The sequence below is a fragment of the Excalfactoria chinensis genome, chromosome 3, assembly GCF_039878825.1.
Source record: "Excalfactoria chinensis isolate bCotChi1 chromosome 3, bCotChi1.hap2, whole genome shotgun sequence".
Classification (NCBI taxonomy): Eukaryota; Metazoa; Chordata; class Aves; order Galliformes; family Phasianidae; genus Excalfactoria; species Excalfactoria chinensis.
Window position 1 is genome coordinate 89354913 of NC_092827.1, and position 26223 is coordinate 89381135.

At 42.8% G+C, this 26223-nt stretch overlaps 1 protein-coding gene across 4 annotated transcripts in view; it reads left to right on the forward strand.

The window, feature by feature from the left end:
- Positions 1-4550: 4550 nt before the first annotated feature.
- The window catches only part of STUM (stum, mechanosensory transduction mediator homolog), a 36497-nt gene continuing 14824 nt past the window's right edge, over positions 4551-26223 (forward strand). For all 4 annotated transcript variants that reach the window (XM_072331598.1, XM_072331599.1, XM_072331596.1 and 1 more), the window contains exon 1: positions 4551-4827. In XM_072331598.1, coding sequence (XP_072187699.1) covers positions 4641-4827 — 187 coding nt within the window. In that variant the 5' untranslated portion in view covers positions 4551-4640. The remainder of the gene's footprint in view (positions 4828-26223) is intronic.

Genomic DNA, 26223 nt, shown 5'->3' on the forward strand with positions numbered 1-26223 from the left:
CCCAAGCATTTCTCAAGCTGTAACTCAAAGATCAGGCTGCCCAGAGAGGTGGATTCTCCTTCTCTGGAGATATTCAAGACCCGCCTAGATGTCTACCTGACCATTTTCTCTTCTGCTATATTCTGGTCAGTCTTTAGCAGTTCAGAACTGCTAAATGCTGATTTGAAAGAATGAGTACCCTCACTGTTCATTTGAAAGCAAATAACTAACTGCAGGTACCTGATGAGGACAGCTACTCAAGCCCAGAAAGAATAACCTATTTGGAAAAGTGATGTTTTAAAACTGACTGACCAGAATATAGCACAAGAGGGAAAAAATTAGGCCTGTCTGATCTGCATCCTTCTGCAAACAATCACACTGCAAGGGGAGCATAAGTCTTAAAGCCAACAAGCTTTGTTGTTGGTGGACAGCAAGAACTTGTAGCATTCAGGGACTGGAAGCTATAAGGCAAAGCAGAAGAGAAAAATGGAAAAGTGGAGACACTGGGACTGGCTGGGCAAAGAGACTATGGCCAGCAGGAACGAGGAAAAAAATGACTTATGAGGTATAGGAATGCATCTGGAAAAACAAACAACAAAACTCAGCACCACACAACCAGAACAGCAAGCCACGGGCATTTCCAAGCACAGTAACCTACCTATTGAGCTGTGGGATGAGAGGACTAAGCATTACAGGACAGTAAACATTGCAACAGTTAGTTCATAGAAACTTCATCATGCCCCCCACGCTTACCAAATTTGATGCCCAGGAGCGTCATACAATGCCTGACCAAAATAGTTCACTCTGAAGCGGAGAAGACTGGCTACATCAAAGAATATGATGGAAGCGCACAGGAATACTAGAAGAATAATGAAGATGGCTGTGCTATATTATAAGGTAAAGTGTTTCACAGAAGAAAGAGGCCATAAAAAGGTGGAAGTGAGGTTACGGTTGTGAGGAAAATGATTTTCTTTCAGCAATTAAGGAGACTCTCCATAAGCAAAAATGGGGATAAATGCATTTATAGCTGTTCACTGAGAGAACACAAGTGGCCAGTGCAACAAAACGATTGCTCATGGCAGTGGTAGCTGCTGGTGCAGTGGGGTAATTCTATAGCCTTCCTGATGTTTTCCAGAAGCGTTTGTTTCAATGGCAGAAATAGGAAAAAAATGTGTTGGTCCTTGCCCTATACATTTTGCACAATATGTAATTCCTATTCTTCCCTAAAGATCCTGGGGGATTTTTGGAAGTGAATTAAGATCTGCTTCTAAATTTTGTCACTCAAGTACATTTCTAGCAACAGATTTTTTTGACAGGAAAGAATAAGAAAAAGAACATTACTTCTGCAGCAGAGAAATAGCAGTAGGATACAGTTCGGAGTGAAGGACTTCTATTTGACAAGCAGTTGGTGTTAGTGGACAAGTATGGCAGAAGTGGATTCCAGGCAGGTTGTTCTGTCTCACTGGATGCAGCTGACACTATTGCTGGTTTCACTGTGGGCTAATGTCTTCCTTAACCTGGAACGGGTAAACTGCAGAGTGAATCTCTGTGAATCTTTGGAAGTTGTGCTAAAGGTGTTGCCAAATCAGCCCTTCAGACAGGTGCAGACTGACAAGCCTAAGACATATTAGTCTGAGGCAGAAACAAGCAGCTGAACTGGCAGCAGAACCAAACTTAAGACTAGGAGGGAATGGACTCCAGATTTCTATCTGCATCTCACTGAAGTACTTTATTGGAAAACCTGGAATGTGGTGAGACAGACTAGAGATTTTAGAGCGTAAGCCCTGAGCCAGCTGCTCTAAGTTAAGGTCACCTGTTTTCACAAGCTCCACGACAACTGACATTTAACTCAGTGCTGGAAGGCAATTTCTAAAACAGAGCACTAGACAAGGCTGATATGCTATGTGGGAGAAGCCCTCACGTCTGACACAGGACTTGAGAAAGTAAAACACGTCAGAGAGCAGACATGCAACTTTTAGTATTGCTGGATATTTCTCAGATTCAGTTTTGTTTGAACTCTCAGACAAAGGGTCTGAATTTCAGATAGCCCTGTGTGAAGCCAGGAGTGGGACTCAGTCCTCCTAGTGGGTCCCCCTTCCTCTGTGATCCAAACTGCAGCCTGGAAAGGAAGGCAGGAGCCAGACGTGCAGCTCTTCCTGGAGCCCAAAGTGCCTCCTAGTGACCTCGCCAGCAGCCCTGTGTGTGCAGAATGTATGTATGTAGTATATAAGCAAGAAGTGTAGAACTCAGTGCCTTAACAGTCCAGTCATAAGAGTCTACATGGGCCACAAATGGTACCAAGTGAACAAGCCACACCTCTGCACCCCTCTCTGTAGCTCTCCATCCCCAATTTCATCTGATCAAATGGATCTGTTAATTACACTATTAGATCTGAGATCCAAGAACTCTGTTCCCCTGCACATAAATGGATTTAGTTGATCTTTTATATTCAGAGAAAACCAGGCTCCTTAAACCAGGCTTGCCAGTCACAACACATAGCACAACACTGGAATTAATCCGGTGTAATTGGAGCACAGATCTACTCCTGCCCCCGGGGAACTGTTAGGGAGGAATAGCGCTGCTTAGCTCACTCTTGTCTTTGTTAATAACATTTCCCAATTGATTTGTGTTACTGTATTTCTCAGTATGCTGGTGTGATACTTAAGACAACAGCTTTGGGAAGGATCCAAGCTCAGCAGCAGGGCCTCCTTCAGAGATAGACCCATGCTTACTGTAGGTATGCCAAAGGTATTCAGTTTGCAGACTTCCTCCTTTCCCAAAGCAAGGAAAGAAGAAAAAAAATATATAATTTGAAATACAGCCTGGTTGTCCATCACTGAAATCCAGTAAAAGAAAAGCCTTCCGCTATAAAAGTCTCACAATACAGCTCCTCAAAAGTCAGCTAACGTCTAACATGAATGACTGTAAGCCCTGAACTCAGCCAGGAGGCTCTTCCCTCTGACTGGGGATTTGGTGCCCATGAGCCACGTGTTGGATCCTTCCAAGCCTGAGGCACACAGTAACCTGGGGATGCTGACTAAAGCTCCAGCACATGCTTCCCACAGGAACTCCCACCTGCAGCATTAACTAACCACGCAGCTGACTTAGCATACAGGAAATAAGCAAATTAACTCCTTTTTGTTGAATGCTTCCAGATAATCCAAGGAAATACCCCACAAAAGCACAACCTTCTCTGAAGTACTTCTGACCAAATATTGTTTCAATTCTTCTTTGTCATCTTGTCTCTATTTGGGAGATTTCCACAATGGCCTTTTGCCTGCTTTTAGTGGGATCACCCACACAGTTTCTAGAACCAATATTATCTCATCATATGCTTGAGTCTGTAGTGAATTATATCACTGTAAGTCATTGATTACGTTCCAGCTGTGCATTTTGCTTTGCACAGGCTCTAATTAGCCTGTATTCATGCCATGAGGATTTGTCACCTGGCTGCGGCTTGGCCAACCCAAAGAGAAAGACAGTCCACGTTGCTTCCTTCAATCCTTCTCTAGGAAGGATGTGGCTCTTCAGTGACTTTGTGCATAGGGGATATAAGAGAATGTCAAGAACTATCTATATATTAATAAATGATGTCGCTTTAAAAACCAAATAACCTCTAGCCAAGGCAGGTTGGCAGCACACTCCAGAAACACATCTAAGCTGCGTGTTTAATCAAAAAGAAGTCAGAAGAATATTTGGATGAAAGGCATGCAGTAAACAAGCAAACAAATCCCACCACCGAAATACAAGGGCTGCTCTGAAAATGATGCCTCCTATTTTATGATGTTGGCCCACAACTTCACAGGTGGGTGTTGGTGGTGTGGCAGCAGAGGCTGAACCTTCTCGGTAGTATCCCATTACATTTTCTTGCCATGGGACAGATGGCAGCAGAGAGACAGACTGATGCAGCGATGTCTGATATGGAAGTGCGTACAGGGCAAAAGGGTGTCACCGAATTCCTCCATGAAGGAAAAAGGGCCCCCACTGACATCACCAAACATTTATGGACATGAACAGTGGATGTGAGCACAGTAAGGCAGTGGGTGGTGCATTTCAGCAGCAGCAACATGAAAGACGAGCTCTGTTCTGGGCAGCCACGCACAGCTGTCACACCACAAAATGAAGATCAGCTCGACCAGCTCATCCACACAGCTCAGCTAATGGTGGTGACTATGCTCAAAGATTGCATTCTGTAGCTGAAAACGTGCTCTTGAAATAGTGCTATTGTGGTCTTTGCATCTATTGTAGTGCCCACGGAAATAAGTAGGAGCCACTCCAAACGAGTGACACATTTTAGAGGGGATGTCTATGTTTTTACTGTTGAGAATCCAGCCATCAGAAAACTAACACGCTTAACCTAGGAAGGGCATTCTACACCACTGCCAGCTATTTCACTTAACGCATTCAGTGTACTAATTTCACTGAAGTTAATCAAACTGCTCATAGAACCACACGATCATCTGACCAGAAAGGGACCCTTCCCCGAGGGCAGAACCGCGATCCGCCCGGGCGGCGAGCACCCCCGAAGGGTTTCAGCCAGCAGCGGCGGGGGCGCGCACGGGGGACGGGCGCTCCAGCCCCCGGGCGGGGCCAGGCGGCAGCGGGAGCGCGCTCGGCGGCTGCCGGGAGCCCGGCGGGGCACCTCCAGCGCTGCTCCGGCCATGGATCCCCTGCCCAAAGACGGCGAGAGCGCGGCGGGCGGGGAGCCCAGCCGGGGCGCTGCCCCCTCCAGCGGGGTGGTGGTGCAGGTCCGGGAGAAGAAGGGCCCCTTGCGCGCAGCCATCCCCTACATGCCGTTTCCCGTGGCTGTCATCTGCCTCTTCCTCAACACCTTCGTGCCAGGGCTGGGTAAGGAGCTCCGTCGCCGCCGCCGAGGGAAGGAGCGAGCCCCTGCGGAAAGTTTCGCGACGGGAGCGGCGCTTCGCGCACCGCCCGGCGGCCGCGCCCCGGGGCTGAGGAGGGGGGAGGTGGGAGGTGGGGTCCCGCGGATCGCGGTGTGGCTCCCAGGGCTACGAAGGCAGGAACTCAGAGATTTTCTGCCGAGGTCCTGAAGGACGGGTGCCGGGGAAACACAGTGATTCTCTTTTTCCTGCTGGCGAGTCCCGGGTGAGAGGTACAGATAACGCATCCTTAAGTTGCGGCTGTAATTCCTTTTATGTTTCTGTTTGACCCCTTCTAATTAAGAAATCCTTACCTTTAACTCAGCTTGAGGCCAGCCGGAGCCAGAAGAGTGAGCCTTACAAAGACACCTGGAACAGCAGGCAGGGTGCGAGCCATCTGGCAGAGAGCAAAGTGCTCCTCTTTGGGAAAACACAAGATCCCATCCTACCTTGAACCTCCTGTAGCTCCACGTACACTGCTGCCGGGGCTGACAGTGAAGCTCACCCTGCAGTAACAAAAGCTCCCACCCCACACACACCTGCTTTATTTGTTCCAGGTGGCTTCATTCCTTAATGAATCTGAAAGTCCTTCTGATTAAAGAGTGATCCCAACCTGGTGTGCTGTGTGCAGCGTGTATAAGCTGTTGCTACTCCTGTGTGTGTGCTATTAGACTACAGGTTTGTTCCAGAGGAAAATGTTTGCTTTTTTAAGTTCCTCTGAATTTTCCTGTGGAAAGAAAGGCATTGGGATATAAGCTGTAATAGTATCAGAGCTGTAGTGCTGCACTCTGAGGTGTGCTGTTGTCACAGCCATTAGCACAGGCACCTGAAGAATGTAGAGTAATGAATCAAGCTCCCCAGCCTGGTACTTTCGTGATTTTTTGAGCCATTGTTATTTAGCACTTAATTCCCCACCATTTTCAGAGGGAAGTTTTCAGAATCAGAGCTAAGTGAATGTAGCTTCCCATCGCATTGAAGGTTCTGTCTCCACTGTAGGCATAGAAGAAAAAACAAACAACTATAAAGGAGATTTCTTGTACAGTTTTCCTACCACTTCTGACTAATCCTACGCTTCACAATGCTGCTTTTGACAGCACCTTAGAAAACCCCCACTGTTCTTCCCTCATCCTAGGAGGGCAAAGCCCATGAACTGTCCCCACGCTGGGATTACCTTGAGGTGTAGATATCTGCCCCAGCAATTCTCTTGCTGCTGCTGGACGCAGTGGGTGCTGTGCCTTCCCTCTGATGGAAAGGGTCACTAAAGGGTGGCAGAGTGCAGAGCTGCCTTCTAAATGCTAGGATATAGGCTCTCAGCCCATGCTTGACGTGAATCTGGATTTTGTAGCCATGCTGGCTGCACTATCACCAGGTGGCTGGACCTACCCCAAATGGTCTTATTTTGTTAGGTAGGTAGTTTTGATTTTTAACTGTCTAAAGATTTTCCATTCAGAGTACTGATTTCAGCGGTGCTTTCTGGCTGTCCATACCACCATTCAGCCCAGTCACCTTTGTGAAAGTAGCAAAACAAACAAACTACAGAACAAGTCCTTTCCTGTGGCATTCTCTCTTGCTTTGGAGATACACCCCATACTCTGCATTGCAAAGCATAGCACATAGTCCAACATAAATGAACTGTTCTCTTAATGAAGCTGCTAATGTCCTGTTCATTCTCATAGAAATTTTACTCGGCAATAATACACCCAAGTAGAATAGCTTTTTGCTGTCTGAACCAAATCCTGTCATGTATCACACAGCCCACACACGAGGGGAAATGGGAGGAACGCAGATCTGCTTGTAGGAACAGGATGAAGAGAGATCTCATGATCTCTTCAGCCTCCTCTGTGAACTGAGCAACACTTGTAAAACAAATAATGTTTGTGGTGATGTGAAGTGTTCTCATCTAGCATCTGAACTTGTTCCCAGTGAAGTAAATGGCAAAATTCCCATCGATTCCTGCAGTACAGAGATATAACTTGTTAAAGTAATGCTTTGCAGGCTCGCTGTGTATTTTTCCTACTTAGTGCATCTGTATATATGTGATAATGGAAGTTCTCTGTTTTCCAAGCCCTGAATTCAGTCCCTCTTCTGTTTGGCATGTATTCACTGATTTATAGTCTCTGCAACACAATTGCAATAAAGGGTCAGAAGCCACTGGAATGGGCAAGAAAATGGGCAATACTGGATAAACCCAAGAGTTCCGCTGCTTGGAGACCAGTACATGTTCACTAGAGCCCAGTACCTTAAATCAGTAACACCCCCATAGAAATTGCATGCTAATGCCAGCTACCAGATACACAGGTGGTCTGAAGGACCTTATGCTGTTTATGCTTTGCTGTAGTACTGTTTGGACAGGAGAAGTAACACTTTCTCTTTGTTTACAGTCAATTGTTTCTTTCCTTTTTTTTTTTTCCTTCCCCCTCTTCCCCCCCCCCCCCCAACACACACTTTTTTTATGTGTTTGTTTTCTCAACAGAGAAACTGGGATAATTTTCAGGGTTTCCTGTAGTGACCCAGCACTGCAAGTTCTGCATTGTAAACTGGGTTTTATTACTCTTTGTATAAATGTTAGAGAAGACTCAGGTGAAATGTTTCATACCCAGGGGATACGTTCAACTTGTCCTGCCAAAAAATCAATTTCAGACCAAATACAGCCTAGAGAAGCCTGATGAGCCCACCTGCTTGTCGTCTGTTTTGTGGAACAACCTCTCAGCTGTGCACTGCTTCCACCCACTATGATAGGCACAACCACTCAGAGATGTCCTAAAGCAGGATTTTCTGTAATCTAGCGTAGTCTTCCTCATGTGAGTGTGGTGGAGCATGTCCCTAGTTCAGGTTCATAAAAGGAGCAGCTGGTGTGAAAGGGAGAAGAGGGAGCTGGTGTCCTCAGTAAGTGCTGTAGCAAAGGCCCTGGTGCTACTGACTGCCAGTGTTCACTGCATCACACAGGTGACAGTGGCACAGGGGCTCGGGGGATGTCTCTGAGGCCATGGGGCTAAGTCGTGACCCAACAAGATCTGGAGGAAGTCAAAGAAAGACGCCGGCAGAAGTGAATGGCAGGGTATGGTTTGTTTTGCAATTCCTGCAGGATTGAGCAGCGTGCACCTCCAGCCAGTACGTGCTGCAGATGGCAGATGAACGAAGGGGCTGGCCGTGCCCTATAGCTGGCAGACTGTGTTCTCCTGGAGCTGCCGCGTGCCAGTCAGTGTGGGAGAAGATCTGGCTCTCTGTCATTCCCTGAGATGATACACAGGAATCTTGCCCTCCTTCCTACCCGTTTTTCCTTCTCTCAACATCACGTGTGTGGGAGGAGGGGGAAGCAAAAGGGGGGGAACTTGAGGGGAATGTGAGAAGCGAGTGAAATTAAGTATGAGGTATTCTCCAAGATGAATCCCTCGTGTCAGGAAGGGGGTGGACTTTTGGATCGCAGCCTGAATTACACATCTATACTATTTTTATGCAGAGAGTAACTGAAATACATAGCATAAGATTATGTTAGCACAAGCTAGAAGAGCAGCCACCTGTGAGGCATGGAATAGCCTGTGGTGGAGATCATGTGTGACAGCCTCTCACAGGCAACAAGAGAAAGAAGGGACGATTCCCAGCCTGCACAGCCTTTTTCTTTGTGCTGCACAGCTGTCCTGCTCCTGAGTGTATCACCTCCACATCATGAGTCTTGCACTATCTGTGCATCCTGCTTCAGCCACGACAGAATTCAAGGGCCAGTCCTTCAGCTGTGTAAACTGAAGTGGCACCGCTTGCTTGAAGTCTTGATTTATACAAGCTGAGCAGAAGGATCTCATTAGAAGCTAGTGCTCTCTTCAGCAGAATGAGCTCTCTTAAGAGCTGAAGGGAAGCACGGGAAGTGCCACTCAGGAAAGCTGCAGGAATGAGATCTACTTAAAATTATCAATACCCATTTTGTTGTTGTTGTTGGAATTGTAACTAGATGCCTCAAGCAAATACCCGTTGTCTTCATTAGTGAAACAAAGAATTTTAAGGAAGAAACACATTTTCTTATCTTAGGTAGGCACTACCAAAAAGAAGCTGAGACTTTCAGTCAGCTGTGTATTAAAACTCAAGCTTGCTGTTGCATTTGTGATCCTATTCATTCTTTTTCTTTCCTGTGGGTATGCAAATGAATTAATGTCGTTGATTGACAAGACCCTATGTGGAAAACTAAGAGTTTTCAGGTGTTTGAATCTGTGCTTATGAACTTTACTTCCTGGGATTCTGTAGCTAGCAGACTCCTTCAGCCTTTGTTGCATACACCAGTGGTAGTCTGCAGGAAGAAGCTGTATTTTCATGACAGTGTAATTATACAGAGCAACCCTTTTGTCTGTAGTGTTCACTTATCAAGTTTGTGTATCCACTGAAAATGGCCCATATGCTGAAAAGATCAACAAGTTCTTTGTGGTAGATTCTTCACCTGCATGTGAAAGGCGGGAAAGGAGACCTGTGGTAGAACGTGTGCTTTCACAAGTTACTGTTCCATGGTACAACAAGCAGTGGTACCAGCTGTAGTCTTTAAGTATTCTTTGTGGAGATATAACACTGGGCATAAGAACAACCGGATCTGCAGATTTCTACTGTTGCAGGTTCTGCTCTGGGCAGCATGGAGAAGGCTATTGATTTCCTCCTTTTTAACAGATAAAAGTCAGAATTAGAAGTGTGTTATATAACTTACTTGGCTGATCGTAGCAAACAGCCATTCAAAGATCTTGCCAGCACTCAGTAGTCTGGAATATTTTTGTTCCATGAAGTGTCTGGACCATCAAGAATGACAAACAAGTTTTTAGAACTGAAAATTACTTTACAGGTTATTTGTGATCAGAATAAGTGACTAATTACTCCTCATCATCATAGAATCATCATAGATTGGCCTGGGTTGAAAAGGACCACAATGACCATCGGGTTTCAACCCCCTGCTACGTGCAGGGTCGCCAACCACCAGACCAGGCTGCCCAGAGCCACATCCAGCCTGGCCTTGAATGCCTTCAGGGATGGGGCATCCACAGCTTCCTTGGGCAGCCTGTTCCAGTGTGTCACCACCCTCTGAGTGAAAAACTTTCTCATTTGAGACAACTCCAACCTATGTGTTCAATCAGCCAAAACCAATAAGAGTTGTATCTCTAATGCCTCTGGCATGTCCCCTGAGTTTTAATCAGCATCCAAAGGTGTACCTTGCAGTATTTTATGAAAAAAGCTGCTTTCTGCATTGCGGTTGTATTTTATTAGCTCAGACTTACTTGAATACTTTATATATTCTTTTCTTCCTCCCTTTCCATTGTTTTAGATTGGACCCCTTCCTTGTGTTAATCTGCTGAGACTACATGGTCTCTTGTACATCTTCTTATCATCCTCTCATGCTCTTGCTTTACAAATGCAGCTATGAACATACACAGCACAAGCACAGCAACACCTTGTTCTTATAACTACTGGCTCTGCCACAGTCCAAATATTTACTACTGTTTATGTTGTTTGGTCAGTTTTTACTCTTCATTCATTGTGGTTGGTAAAGGTCTGCTGTTGAGCTCTACTTGTGTCTGTAAGGACTTTTTGGTTCATTTCACTGTCAAGCTGTGTACTTAGCCAGTGCTGCTGCTTTCTGACCTGCAGTCATTTCCAGACCAACTTATATGCTAACAAATTCACCCCCCCACACCTTTTGCTTTCATCAAAATAGAAGACAAAAGAACTGGCCAATGACATTTTTGTTCACTGCTGTAGCTTCCGCAGCTCTGTGGATATATTAATTACTTAATGAATATGAGAGGAGATAGGGTTTGCTCAGCATCTTGCAGCCTAGTTTGTAATTTAATGCAGTTTGGACAGATGTACTTGAAGATTAAGAGTGAAGGTGGGGGCAGACAGCAAAGAAGAAATATTAAATGGCCAAGTGAACCAATTGAATTTTAAGGACTCTGGAAAGCTGTTCCAGACAAAGGGTGTGACATGGAGCAAAACAGAGAATCAAGCCCAGAAGGAGAAAAGGACAGCCTGGGAGTGTGCATTAGCAGAGATTTGGTGGGAAGGAACTGGAACTTCCTGCAGCAAGAGAGAAAACAAATGAAAGGATTTGAACAGAATTATAGAATACCCCAAGTTGGAAGGGACCCGTAAGGATTATTGAGTCCAACTTCCCCTTCTTTATGGAGATCTCCTCTTCCAAGAGCTCCATACCCACCATAACACAGAGAAACAACATCAAATTCTCCAGCCAGGATCACAGATGCAGGGCTCTGATGCAAGACACAGAGCTGAAGACCTCATGATCTCATTGAAGATGCAAGTTGGGTAAGGAGAGTTCTTTAACAGGTGAATTTTGGCCAGTGTGTATTACAGGATAGAGGTAAATTATATGTATTATGAGCACTATAAAGGTTTGCAAACTTTGCTATAGAGCTGTTGCCCTTTCCTTTTTTCCAACATGAAAAGAACAGAGAGGTTGTATATAGGATAGTGAAGGGAGAAAAGGGAAGCAGAACTCAGGTTTCTCGGCCTCTTTCTTACCCATCAGATCACATACAGCACCTTAAACAAAAACTCCAATAGGTGGCAGCAGCTGGCATAAAGCAGAAGAATGAATTTTAGAATCCATATACAATTTTATGTTTCATAGAGACATGAGACTGGATGGTAGAAGGATTCTAAAATAGTGCCTAAATTTGTCAAAGAGATGGGAGTTTGCAACAGATTTATGAAAGCTTTCGGAGATAACCTGGAAAGGAGAAATATAAATGAAATTCCTTATTTTCTACAGATTATAAAATCTGTCTGACCTAAAACAGTCTTTCTGCATCTTCCTCACAAGGGGAGTGGAGGCACAGGCACTGATCCCTCTGGTGACAGTGACAGAACCTAAGGGAATGGCAAGGAGCTGTGTCAGAAATGGTTAGCCTGGGTGTTAGGAAAAGGCTTTTCACCAGAGTGTGGTGCTATGTGGAACCAGGGATTGGACTCAGTGATCCTTATGGGTCCCTTCCAACTTAGGATATTCTATAGTTCTTTTGTATTTAGTCTTCATTTATATCTTGTCTTCATTTATCTGCTTCTGCTAGAAATTGCTGCTCCAACAGTAAGGGAAGCAGAAGAAAAACCCTGCCTCTACTGCAGCTACTTCAGTGCTGTCTTATTTGAAACTCCAGTTAGAGAGCCCACTTGCCCTTCAAATGTTGGTGTGTGAACTGGAGCAATTATGTAGTGATGCATGTATAGCAAAACTGATGTAGAAGTAGTATTTGGCAGCAGATAGCCGGACCTAGCATCACACAGAAATCAGAAGTTAGGGCCAGGGCATCACATGGACTCAGACTTTCATGTCAATGAAAAATCTGCATTGACCAAGCTTCTCTAGAGACTCCAGCCACATCAAACCCATGTTTCCCTGGTTTTGCTGAACTTAGGGAACTTTTTCATTAAGTGAAGGATTCAGTCCCTCTTCCTTCTTTTTTTCCCCTCCTATCTTCAGGTTATTTGAGTATTTGTGTTAACTAGGAAGCACAAAATGAAAATATTGTAAGAACTTGAAAATCCCTAGAGAAAATTTGACCTTACTGCTGATTTCTGTTGTAAAGTGATAAGCTTCCTAGGTTTCACAGCATATAGAATCAAGGAAATTAAGTAGGAGGAAACTGAAATTTTGTCTCGAAGTACTAATTTTCACACTTTTTCTCTCAGCCTTTTTGCTCAGAGGTTTTCACAGTACTTCCTCCAGCAATGTTACTATCTTTATTGTATAGAAAGTGCAAAGCTCAGTTTTTCCATTCCAAGAGAGAGACTAAACTCTTAGTTTCTAACTACTTGACAGTCCTTCAAAAGGCCTAACAATGCAATCCTGACTGCCACAATAGTTGGTGTTTCCTTGGCACCCTGTCCCCTAAGGCTCTTGGTTAGATGAGAAACTATTCTTTAGAGGAGAGAAAAAATGTAACCAACCTTCGTGGCTCTGGAGAAGGATTCAGGGATATGATGCTTTCTCAAGAAAAAAAAAGAGTGAGAAAGGGCAGAAGAAAGAATAAGTTACATGTTTTTCAGTCTCAGTATTGAAGAATCTGATTCATGCCTTTTAAACACTGGAGGACAGCAATATTATACTGAGATTTTAAATCAAAAATATGCCAACTAATCCGTGACTCGAGTAGACTAGACAAAACCACAGACACTTATGCATTCAAGTCTGTGATCAAGAAATATCCAAGGTAGAAAATATGAGATGTTTGAAGAAAGCTAATTAGAATAGATTCACAGAATCATAGAATCACTCAGGTTGGAAAAGACCTTAAAGATCATCGAGTCCAACCATGACCCAACCATACTACCCTAACTAACAACCCTCTGCTAAATCATGTCCCTGAGCACCACATCCAAATGTTTTTTAAACACATCCAGGGATGGTGACTCAACCACCTCCCTGAGGAGCCTATTGCAGTGCTTAACAACCCTGGTAGCATGCTAACTTAAATTAAAAATTCCTGTTATAAGCATACCTAAAGAATATGCCCAGAATGGATAATTGTCAAACCTGGCTAGTGGGCAGAGTGAACATGGCCAATAGAAGGACTCTAGGAACACAATTAGTGAACAAGGTCATGTTCAATGCAGAGATGTTCTGCATTTCTAACTTCACTAATGTTTATAAAGGGTGCTGTGTAGGGGACTAAGTCTGCCATCTTTGGGAACGTGAATTTGAACATGCTGCAGCATCTCAGCAGCTTGTTATTTATTTAGGCGTTTTTTTCAGCAAGATACATGCATTGTTGAATATCCACACAACGCTTACAAACTCTGTCAGCTGGAGTCTGTGGATAATTGCTTTGTAAAAGTCATAACAGGACAGTTTCTATAGAGTGAGAAACATAAATGGTGAAATTCATCTTGAGAACTGGGGGAAAAAAAATCAGTCAAATGAGTATGTGACTTTATAAAGTAAGTGTTATTGGCCACTGAAGAACTGAGGTTTTTTTAATGGAAATTAATAAACTGTGCTACAATGTGCCATGGTTACAAGCTTACTATGTTGAAAAATTGACTCATTTTACAAAGTGTGAATCATAAAATATGAAAATAATGTACTTGAGATATAATGAGCCCGATGATCACATTAGTATAACAACGTCCAGATGAAACTGACCTTTACTCTTTTAGTTAAAAAGATGTATTTATAGGTCTGCACATATCAATTACATATAGCAGCATCATGAAGTGAAATCTTTGTTTTAAATGATTTTATCCTTACGTAGGTAGAAAACCATTTATTGCATGTTTTTTTAAGTGCATTCATAAAATAATGGATCTTAGATTTCATAAATGTGTTTTGTTAATTCTCTATTTTTAAAATCCTTGTGAGACCTTTTCTGTTGCTATGACAATTTAATTTCCATAAACATGATTTTTGTATGTGTGAATATTCAGCATTGTATGCGATATGCTGCACTGGGGAAAGGAGATGACAACTTGGCACCACAGAAATTGCTGTGTTAAATGGCCCGTAAAGGCATGGAAACATAGAATGGTTTGAATTGAAAGAGGCCTTTAAGATCATCTAGATCATTACCCAACTGCTGTGGGTAGGGACACCTCCTAGCAGATGAGGGTGCTGCTTCTAGGCCCAGTTACATGGGTCTGCCTAGCAAGTAACCCCTTGAAACAATAAGCGGGCTGGTTTTGATACAATTAGATAGTTCATTTCTTGCCAAGTTTCTGAACTGGACTGTTAAATTATATCTCTCCTTTGCACGTGACTCCATGAGGTGACCTGACTTTCATTTTATTTACACTGTTCAGCTGCACACATTAACCTGGTCTTTGTGCCCTGAGTGCTAACCCCCTTACATTATATTTGTGGTAGAAGGTTAGTGTTCTTTTTATCTCCTCTGCAAAGACCTAGATAGCAGCCAAGGTGTAAGGCAGAGCTTGAGGCAAGCCATGAGTGTGGATAGAAGAAAGCAGGGGAACTCTGTGTGTAGACATCAACCACTCTGTGTTACCAACACATCTGAATACAAATAACTTCTTATTCAAAATTGTGCCAAGAGGCAAATCCACATTTCCATCAAAATGGAAGATTGAATGGAGCCTCTTTGAAGGGTAAATTCAAGGCAACATAGCTAGAAATGGGACATATCTCCTTGCGATGTGTGCAGCTGATAGAAGAAATCTGTGGTGGAGCCATGAATGGAATTCAGATCAAGTATCAGTTCCTAGGAACCACTGTTGCTTGGCAGCTACACAGTGAGTCCTACTGAAGCCACAATGAATAAATGCAGTAGCATTATTGACACTAGGAAGAAAAGATTGTTCTTCTTTGTGGTAGGCAGATTCTAGTAGCTTTGGCTTGACTGGAAATCTGGCCCGTGTGTATGTGTGTTCCACTCTCATATCACTATACATTCTTTCACCGCTTACTTAATCAGTGTGTGCCAAGACAGAGCTCAGAGAAATTACAAAAAGGACATCTCTGAGGGCTCCAGGACACACTGTTTAGTGCAGTGATCACCCGAGCCAGTACAAAACAGGTACAAAATGTTCCTGTTTCAAAACAAATTCACTTGTCAAAACCCTGATTCTGCACTGTGCAGAGCATTATGGAGCTGAGGCCCTAGAAACACTTTGTCTCACATCTGTTCATTTTTGCTTTTTCGTAACATTTATGAGACAAGTCCATGGTGTCATAGTACCTTAAAAGTACCAAGAGAACTAGGCTCAAAGGTAAGCACTAGCATGAGTTTACCTGTTGTGGTTGCTACTGTGAAAAGTATTATTTCAAAGTGAATTTGTGGGACGGAGCTCTCATGTTGTTTAAAACAGACAAGATTCTTCCTAGTTTACTGTAATAAGTGAGAAAGCCATTGACAATTGTTTGTCCTAAAACAGCCAATAAATGAAGCTATAAATCTGAGGCTGTTGCATCATGAGACATTCTGATTTCACCCTTACTAGTGTGGTTTTATATATATTTGTTATATATATAGATATGCTAGTAAATGTTCTTCAGTATACTTGGTAAAAGGAATAACACCTGACATGAGACCTTATTCCAGTGCAATTAAGTCTTTTTTTGAGAAGGCCACTAGGAAACAGAAATATGAAGGAAGACATGTCACACTTAGACTGTCTGTGGTCTGAATGGAGAGGTCTGGGAAAATAACTTCCTAAATGAAGTTGATGTTAGAACTGGTAAGAGATCCTAGAGATCTAGATGAGTTCTTGCAGTTCTGTGCCAGTAGCTCAGCTCCACTGTATCCCCACTTGTTTACATCACAGTGTAGAATGAACTCTTACTGTGGCCTTAAAATGTACAACTGTAAAACAGATTTGTTACCTATACAGTTGTGTAGGTCACTGTGGCACTGCACAGACAATGGGAAAAGAACAGGTGTTATCCCAATGGACTGTAATAGAGATGTAACCCCAAGAGTCAAATCACAGTTAGAAGTCTTGATAGAAACATACAATACAGGGGTGTAATGAAAAGAAAAATACTTCCTTGAGTTGTATGTTTAAAGGCAAAGTCTTAAGTACACAGTTGGCACTTGTTCCTTAGCAACAGTGCTCATCTGAGCCATGCAAACATTGTCGTGTTGTAAAAAGATACCCTCAAGGAGAAAGGTAATATGAAAGGAGCTAACATCAAATTTAAGGGATGCCATCCTGTCAGTGCAAAAAAAAACCAGCACCAACAGATTTTATCAGCATCACAAAGCCTTCAGACAACAATCGAGATCATTTTGACAAACCGTAAACATCAGAACAAAGAACCTGTATTTTCTTTCTCCACGTGGAAGAATCGCAAAAATAACATTTAAATCTATTTTCAATAGTATTACAGGAGTACCATAAAAATATAGTTAAGTCTTCTCTTCCTTCTGTGCCCATAACAGCATGCCTGTACTCTACGCTGAATGCAGAGGAGTCCAAATTCACTCTGTCCAGTGTTAGATTTTCAGAGAGAGAGCGGTAATGGACAAAGTTGGATGCAATAACCCGCCTGTAGCAGCAGCTCCTCCTAAAGGAGTTGAATAGCTAGCTAATATACCACATCAAGTGCTAATGTGTATTAGTATTATTTATACAAAATAAATTACTGGCAAGTGTTCTTTTCATTGGACGTGTTAGATGGGATTTGTCTACCTGTACTCTGAGTTGGCTGCTGTTACAATGTGTGAGAAGGAATTAGGCGCTATCAGCATGCGGCTCATTACTGCTCAGAAGCAGGTTAAGTGAATCACACTTTCTGGGGTCCTTTGTCATATTTTTTTTCTTTAATTTTTTGACTAAAAGGGAGCTAAAAATAACTGCCTGAGAGAGACCCATCCCTCGCAGATACCTGAAGTTAAATGAAAGCTACCCAATAGGTGGTTTGCAAAGCAAGACATTTGCTTTAATCATTTCAAAACACGTCATACATTTCCCACATATCTTGCTAGATCTCCTCTTGTCATTTAAGAGCTCAAATAATTCTGGGCTGTTTCTTAATGCACGAACAGCTACCGTGTCTCAGTACATTTGTATATTTCTGAAACTTAGACCTTCTATCTTTCTCATGAGTCCTCTTATTCCTATTATTGCCCTTCCCTGTGACTCTGGTAGCTCTTTCTGAATATGCTTATTTGGTGTTGGTGGCAAGCTTTCAATAGCGATGAGCCCCTGTGAGAGGTCAGAGAAATTGGCATGAAAAGCCAACACTGAAGCAGGTAATCCTGGCAGGGACTGCAGCCTTATGGACTGCAGCCCCATGGAATGATTAGCAGTGACCAAGAGAAAAGTGTGATGAGAAAAAAGTGACAGAGAAACTGCAATGAACTAACTACACTCTCCTCCCATTCCTCATTCAGCCACTTCTCTAAACTGCTCACTGCAGTCAGGAAGTAGAAAGATCAGGGATGGAAAAGTGAAATTGTACTTGGGGTGAAAAAAGGGGGAAGGATGTTTTAATGTCTTTGTTTCTCTCTATCCAGACCTACTTTAATTGGCAATAAATTAATTTTCCTGGAGTCAAGTCTGTTTTGCCTATGACAGTAATTGGTAAGTGATCTCCCTGTCCTTATCTTGACCCACAAGCTTTTTAATCTTATTTTCTCCTCCCATCCTATGGAGGAAGATGAATGAAAGCCAATGAAACACAGCATGTCCCTCATTTCGGTAATGCTACTATAGCTTCTTCCATAGCATCTTTTCTTTAGTACAGCCTACAGCCATATTAACTTCGTTGACTATAGAACACCTGGAGCAAGTGTTCTCAATGCACTTAGTGCTCATGGAGATACTTACATCAGTTCTTTGAAGCATGTGCTGAACATTCAGGGTTCTTTCCTCCATGCACTGTTCATGGCAGAGAATGTAGGGGAGAGATGTTTGCATGTTTTTTATGTGTAGCATTGAGAGCTACTGTATTTAATAATAGGGCTAGCAAATAAGTAACTGCCAGCTGCCTCTCCTCCTCTTGCCTCAGCTCGCTTCACCCCAGCCAACCAAGACAGTGCCTGGCAGTGATCTCTGGCTACAATGGCTGATGGAGGTTTCCCATCTCACTCTTCCTTTGACTTCTGGAGCACTGATGCACTCCATCAGAAGTTTGACTGAGGCAGTGAGATTACACTACCTCACAACAGAGGCAGCAGAAGAAAGCATCTCCCAGGAAGTGCATAGTGCAAAACCATGGTTAAACTAAGCTAAATTTAAGCTTATTTAAGCTTCAGTAAGACTTTGCACTTGATTTGCTGTGGCACAGATGCATGTTCCCTTCTGCTGACTCTGATACGGGCTTACAACCTATACTAAAAGGAAAGTGACTGCCTGGCAGCTGGTTTTCTTTAGACCATTTTTTGTTCTTTCTTGTGTAGTGGCACCATTTAAGCATTTGATAATACACCATTAGATCAGTTCTGTTCTCCTCAGTAAAAAAAACAAACAAACAAACAAACAACAAAACAACCACCCAACAAAATAAACCAGTGTTGTTTAAACAGATACACTAATTATGACAGCACAGGAAAGACATTTTCCAGACAAACATGACTACCTTGAACAGTCTGCAGTTCTGTCATTTTTCTGGTAGATCCTTATTTTCAGAAATGGATAGGTTCATAATCTTAGTCTATGTTTAACTTTCACTGTTGCAGAGAGCCTTGGAGTGCAGTGAGACTGAACAAAGAGATAAGGAATTTGATCGAGTACTTGACAACCCTTTTGCTATGGCTTTAGACATGACCCAGGTATGATTTAGGCTGGAATTCCTTGAATTCAATGGGAATTAGGTGCCTAAAATTCTTCAAGAGTCCACGCTTTAGCTCCTCTGCCTCCTTTCTTTCATTCTTCAGAAGGAAGATAATGATAGCATACATAATGACACTGCCTCATGCTAGGTTATCATTAATAGTGACAAAACGCTATGATAAAAAAATCTAGATGAAGTGCTGCTGTTGCTCAGTATGCATCTTAGGAGAGAAGTGACAGTATGTTCAAAACAGAATAAGCAGAAGAAATATATGCAGTTATTTGCATATGCTGAGAAATATTGAAGGATAAGTTTTTTCGGAGTCAGAAATCCAAGAAGGATAAGAACTCTGTTCATATTCTCTTCTTGCAGAGCAGTTTGGCTGAGCTGTTAATCTTCACTGATTGAAAGATGAAAAGCACTTTTCTAGTGGACTCGTATTGCTTTAATACTAGATCTGGAAATAATATGGTTCATGTGCACAGCACCAGCTCTGCTGCTCTTGTATTGTTTGCCATTCAGCCTGCAATGAGTACACTGAACTTCCCCACAGCATTATGCAGCATTATGCAGAACTGCCATAGAATAGCATTTCGTTTGTAGAGCATGGTGTAATAATTACGGACTTGAGATCCCATAGTAGGACCTTCTGCTTAGATTATCACACTGTCCTAATCACTCCAGAGGTTGAGGGAGTTGGGCAGTTCACTGTGGGTAGCTCTGATGACCTCAAGCACTGATGGTCCTGTCCAATCTCTCCCCAAGGAAAGTGTAGTAAGATGCTGTTGCTTTGTGATACGGTCCCAAAGCACTGAAATCTCTGGATTTCATGTGAAACTGACATTTTTGTCTAGAAAAAAATTCATTGTAAAATCTGAGGTGATTTTTTCATAACTGCATTTGGTTGACCAGATGTTCCCTTGAATGACAATAGCAGGTTTCTGCTATCAAATTGTTCTTTGTAGCACAGTTAGCTAAAAACACTTGCTTATTTTTCCATTGCAGGCACAATAGAAGATGGCAGAATAGCTCTAATGTCAGACTGTCACTTTTGTACAATGCTGTAGTGGAAGTCTTTTTTGTAAAAAACAAAACTGAATGCTATGTTTTTATCTCAAAACTGAAGAAAAGTGATTTACTTTAGGTAGAAACATGGGGTTATTTAATGCTTAAGTGCAGGAAGCTATAATGAGAGTAGAAATACACTTATGAGGATTAGCATAAAAGAGTAAAGAATTGTAGGTAGGAAGAGAATAGTGAGATATAACTGTATCAGTGGTTCAGTCTTTCAGAAAGCACATAGTACTCATGCTCTAAGGTGGTGGAAAGATTTGGGGGTGTATGGGAACTGTTGCCTTTCCACTCCTGTATTGCCTTTCTGCTGTGCTAATCTTTCTGACAGTAGCAGGGGGGAAAGGGAGACACATGGGCTCCCTGCTGTGTTCACCAGCACTGGTCTTTCAGTGACTTTGGGCAGGAGGGAATGCACAAGTAGAAACAGCAGAAAGAAAGGGAAGGAAGTATCCTACAAAGCTGTAGGAGTTTGAGTCACTGTCATAGAGACAGAGATAGCACTTGAAGGCTTGTGTGTGAATGAAGTTTAAAGAATGCTTGATTTGGAGGAAGAAGAAAACAAGGGGAAGAGAATGGCAGGGGACCAGTCTGTGCCTCTGTGAGGCAGGAAAAGAAAGACTGGTAGGACAAAGACAGATGGCAAGATGTTGAAGAGCAAAGAGCTAATGTACTCCAGAGCAGCCAAGAGCCAGTGACTCTGCTCCTAGAAACCACAGGGTTACTGGAGCTGGAAAACTGCTCTCACAGCTGTACAACCGCTGGGCTGCCCCACATTTCTGGTGTTTGCACTTTTGAGTTGCTGCTAAGGTCAGGTTAGACCCATTGAGCCAAATTAATCCCCAGTGTAGCTCTGTGGCAATGGGTTTAGGTCAGAGATTAAACTGGGCCCAAAGTAGATCTTTTTGCACAGTAGGAATACAGCAACAGAGGAATGAATGAAGGCTAGATGGATAGAGTCCCTCAGCTGAACCTGCCCCTTCAAGAATTTTTCCCTCTGTACTCACAGATTCTTTTCTTTAGAACAAGGAGAATATCTTGAGGTTCATACCTAGCTTACCACAATGAGGTACTAGTGCTGGCTAACATAGAAGTAGCAAATAGGAACTCCATTCCCTCTGCAGGCCTTTAAGTGACACAATGGAATAGCATAGAGCTGTGTCATGGAAGGGTTAGGAAAAGGCTCTTCAACAGAAGACAGTGGGCATAGCCCCAGTGCTGGAGTTCAAGGAGCATCTGGACAGCCTGCTCAGACATAGGGTCTCAGTTTTGGGTGCGATGCTGTGTGGAGCCGCAAGTTTGACTCCACAACCTTTGTGGGTCCCTTCTAAGCTTCTGTGATTCCACAGTTCTTGAAAAAGCAGCCTCTAATTTAGAATCCACTGTGGAAAAATGGATAAGAACTGTAGCTCTTTACAGTCTGTCAAACTGGAGGGCGTAAGAGCAGAAAAGCATCATCTTTGTTTAGTTTGTAAAGTCTGATGCCACAACATCAGTGCTGGTTATCAAGATTGGTCCCCTGGCCCCAGTCTGATGGTTTTTCAATAGGATAAGAAAGGACATTTTAAAGTCTGAGTCTCATCTCAGCTGCATCCTTTAGCTTTTACTTAAGTGTTTCTAACAGTCTTACACAGGAGAGTAGAATCATTTTACTGCTGCGTCTAGCCTTACTGTAAGCTATTCAACATGAGAATTAGAAAAAGAGAATAAAAGGCAGATAAAGCTATGGCAGTTTCCAGTATCTCTTCATATAACACTTACCTCAGTATAACCCACTTCACGCAAGTCTTCTCTAACCTCTGAAAAATGGCATCCTTGATTTATTGTATAAGAGGCAGCACTATTCCCATTTTACTCAGGATAATTACTTGCTGCATTTAAATGCTTGAAACTCAGATCTTTGCTATGTCTTGAAAAAGTATATGCATTTTTATATAACAACTACCTGTAGCTAGATGGTTAATATCAGAAGTTACTTTGTAAGGGGAAAATAAGCCCGTCCTATAACTTAAATCAGTTGCCAATTCCTCAAGTTGGGAATATAGGAATTCCTAGAGATGATGTTTCCCAGAGGACGTAATCAGGTGGATTGATTTGCTTAAGGGATATCCTTAGAAAAGTCTGCATGCAAAGCCCTGTAAGTTTCATACCCACACCATGCTGGAAGCAGCTTGGCCGGCAGAGAGACACGGGCTGTTTGCAGAGAACTCATCTCACAAAACGACTTGATGCTTAACTGCTTTTCTGGCCTGCTCAGCTAAGCAATATTCCTCCCATTAGCTTTGCTTTCAGACAAAAGAGTAGCTAGGTACTGCAGGAATTCTTTTATCCTAATCAATATTCCTTTTAAATATTCCTATTAAAGCAGTAGCACACTTTGATATAAAATGCTGTTCGACTTAGAAAAAAGGAAGCTCCCCTCAGAAGCTGTTAGATGTGAGCACACATGCACCCGGAGGGCAACACTGAAGGACTGGAGTTGTGTACTTAACATCCACCTGTTACGGCATAATTAGCAACTTACACTTTCTCCTTGTGGGCACCAATTGCTATGGGAATAATTACATCTGATGTTTAAGAACGAGAATTGTGCCTCAAGAATAAACTGAAAGTCACAAAGTGTCTTATGTTCAAGAGCTGTTAGTTTTGTGGTGGCAAGAGGATATGACTCTGGAGAAAGAAACCATTCCAGTACAGAAATCAATATAGTTTGAGTTGGCTGCTAGGAAAATAGAGTCTTACTTTGGTTCCCAAGTATGAGAACTGAAACGAGGAGGAGAGAGAAAACAGAAATTAAACAGATGCTTCTTTATCACGTCATCTTTCTTATTCAAAGTAAAGAAGCCTCAAAATGTTTGGGAGTTCCTCCTTGGTAATGTGTTACTTAAGGAACAGCTGAAAGTGGTAAAGTTAAGATCCTAGTTATGCTACTACAGAAATAAAACTACAGGTTCAGAACTGTTTAGCAAGTGGTAGTAAATCTGAGCAGGACTGACTGAACAAAGCTAGGACTGAATTCTGATCTCCCAAATAGTATCTCAGACTCCTGGGAGCAAAACCACACCTTCAGGCTATAGAGTATAACTCTACCATGTTGTCTTTTAAGTCCCCACTTGAGACACCTCAGCTCACAAAATGTATGCGCTGAGTTTTCTGTATAAAGTCTGTCTCCTGTCATCACTGCAGGCATCCAAACACCTGTGTCATGTTTGTGTTCTGCATTCTTCTGCTGCTTAAAAGATAGCTTCTACTTTGCTGCACTTTGGAGGCTGGTGCAGTTTATTTCGCCTCCATTTCAGCTATCATGTTCTGTAGCAAAACCTTTAATTGCTCTATTTCCCCATCTAACTTTCTAACAGGATTAATTCTGTCTTATGTCTTAGCAGTCCCTAATTAACATGATTTGTCTTCACAGTTAAGGACTCCAGGGTATTGCAGCAAGACAAGACTCACTGCTCAGTACATCTCAGCAATAGTTAATGTGTTCTTCCACAAGCAGAGCAATTGCTGTTAGGCAGTTTCAAGGGGCTCAATTAGCTGCAAGGCAGTTATCAGAAAAGCAGAGGGGGAGGCAACATGAGTATAGACTAGCTTTGAACTGTGGGTGCTTGACTGAGTGCAGACAGACAAGAGAGATGGACCTTTACACTGCTCTTAGACTGTTGCTCTTCTGCTAAATTTGAGCACCCTGAGATGGGCATTACTGGCACTTATTTAAACTGTGTGAAGGCAGAGGTAGGAAAACAAGTGAGTATCTGAGTACTGTCTTCATGCAGTAAAAGAGTGCCAGTTTGAACTTTTATACTAGAAGATGAGAATTCAGTGTCACAGATGCCTGACTCCTGCTCTGTGCCTGACAAGACAGAGCTTTCCCTGGTATAGACGATTAAGAACAAACCTCAGCTCATTGGTGAGAGCCTTTCTCAGAGTTCTTGTGAAATCACTGCGTTTGCCTTGTTATTTTTCACTGTTAGACAGCTTTTATTTTCAGGACTCTTTGGGAACTGAAGGTACGAGAAAAGCAAAAAGCTTTCCTTACAGCTTTCAGGGCCACTCTGAAATGAGGTGGGGGGCTGTTTCCAGAGAGTCTGCTTTTGAAGGTTGTGGGCTGGGAATATTTGGATGAAAAGACACATCCAAGATATTTTGATATCAATAGCAATAAACTGAATGGCTCAAGGTTTGTCTGGTTTTTGGCTGTACATCAAGAAAACTGAAAACTTATTTCTGGAGGTGCTTGAGAATTGTTTAATTAAGATCATAATCTTTAAAATTAGAGATTTTAGTGAAAGGTTGTTTCCATCTCCTTGGTTCTTCTGGCACTTGGATCCTCAGCTCCTGCACTGGGTGGGTGCAGAGCAACCTGGGATGGGGGAGACATGGCCAAGCACAAGCTGATGTTCCTGCATGGCTAGGGGGGAAAGAAGGGAATAAGCAACCAGCTTAACAGCGAATGGCATGAATACAAGGAATTCTACATGGCAGCAGAAAAAAACAACTGAGAATAGCTGTTTCCACACAATAGAGCTGCTCACTAAAGTTACAGAACAGCATGACTGTATCCACTTCAGGCAGAAGAGCTCATAGAAAAGAGCCCCATGCCATAAGAGTTGGTCATGCCTTTTGTTCTCCTGTACGCTTATTGTTATAATTGGAAGCCAACTGTGTTATTCCTCTCAATACTGGTATACTTAATAAGGATGCAAATTGAAGAAAATTCTCTCCTAATTTCATTAGCAAAATTAAAGAAAGCAAGCATCATGCAGAATGAAGGCTGCACTGTCTCGGTCCTTTTCATATCAGTTCCTTTCCCTAGCAGAGGAATAACTGACATGACCTCCCTGTCTGTAATGTGCAGACAGCCTGTTGCCTGCAAATGCATGCCTCAAAATGCAGAGCAGTACTGGAGGTCTGCATTAGCTTTCACCAAGCCTGTCTAGCTGTGAATAAGAAACAAGCCAAGGTCTTATATATGAGGCTCAACCTGCTGTTGCTAAATTGCTGGCTGTACCTGCATTACAACTTGCTTATATCCAGCAGAGTATCTTTTTGCACCACAACCAGCAGCACAGGTGTCCCCAACAGCTATGGTGCTACTTGGGCAGACAGGGGTTCTCAAGTGTCCCATACAGGAGCCAGAACATGGTAGGAAATGAAAGCAACTGGTAGCAAGGTGCTAACATTGCATCGGGAAGAAGATGACATGAGTGACAGATTTATTTTTCTGGAGTTGATCTGAGCATCAGTTAAGAGTGAATGTGGCTGGTAGGTGTTGCTTGGTACGTGTTTCTCGTTTCATACATGTTGTTTCTGCACAATATTCTGGGGGTTGACCTGCTGGAGAGGAAGCCTGTGTTTCCTGGTGGACAGCAGGGCAGCCATGAGCCAGCAGCGTGTTGCAGTGGCCAAGAAGGCCAGAGGGGTGCATTACAAAAAGCATGGCCAGCAGGATGAGGGAGGTGATCCTACCCCTTTACTCTGCCCTGGTGAGGCCACATCTGAAGTGCTGTGTCCAGTTCTGGGATCCTCAGTTCAAAGAAGATGGGGAACTTACAGAGTCCAGTGGAGGGCCACAGAGATGATCCAACAATATGATTATACAGGAGTTTGAAAAATCTTTACATGAAAAATGTTTCAGAGAGCTGTTTTTAAGTGTTGAGAATATAGCAGAGCTGCAGAACTACAGAAAACCAACAGGAAAGCCAAGGATGAAAGCTGTTTGCAGCCTGTTCTTGAAAGTTTCTCAAAAGGCAGAGTTTTAATTATTGGTGTTTGTTTTTTTTTGCCAAAGATTAAAAATGAGAAAAAGCTCTCATTTTTGATGCAGAAGCAAAGCTATCGTACATGCACGTGGGCTGTCTGCTGTAGGTGCTACATAAATACTGTCAAGTCTGTTCTGACCACGTGACACAAACCTTCTAATAAACAGTCACAGAGCACTGGCATTACAGCATGGTGAAGCAGCTGTGATCAGTCATGAACATGCAACTTTTTGGGGTGTGCTGTGCGTTTTTCATATAGTTAGGGATACCAGAAAGCAAACCCTTCATCAAGCTCACCTTATACAGGTGGAGCCAC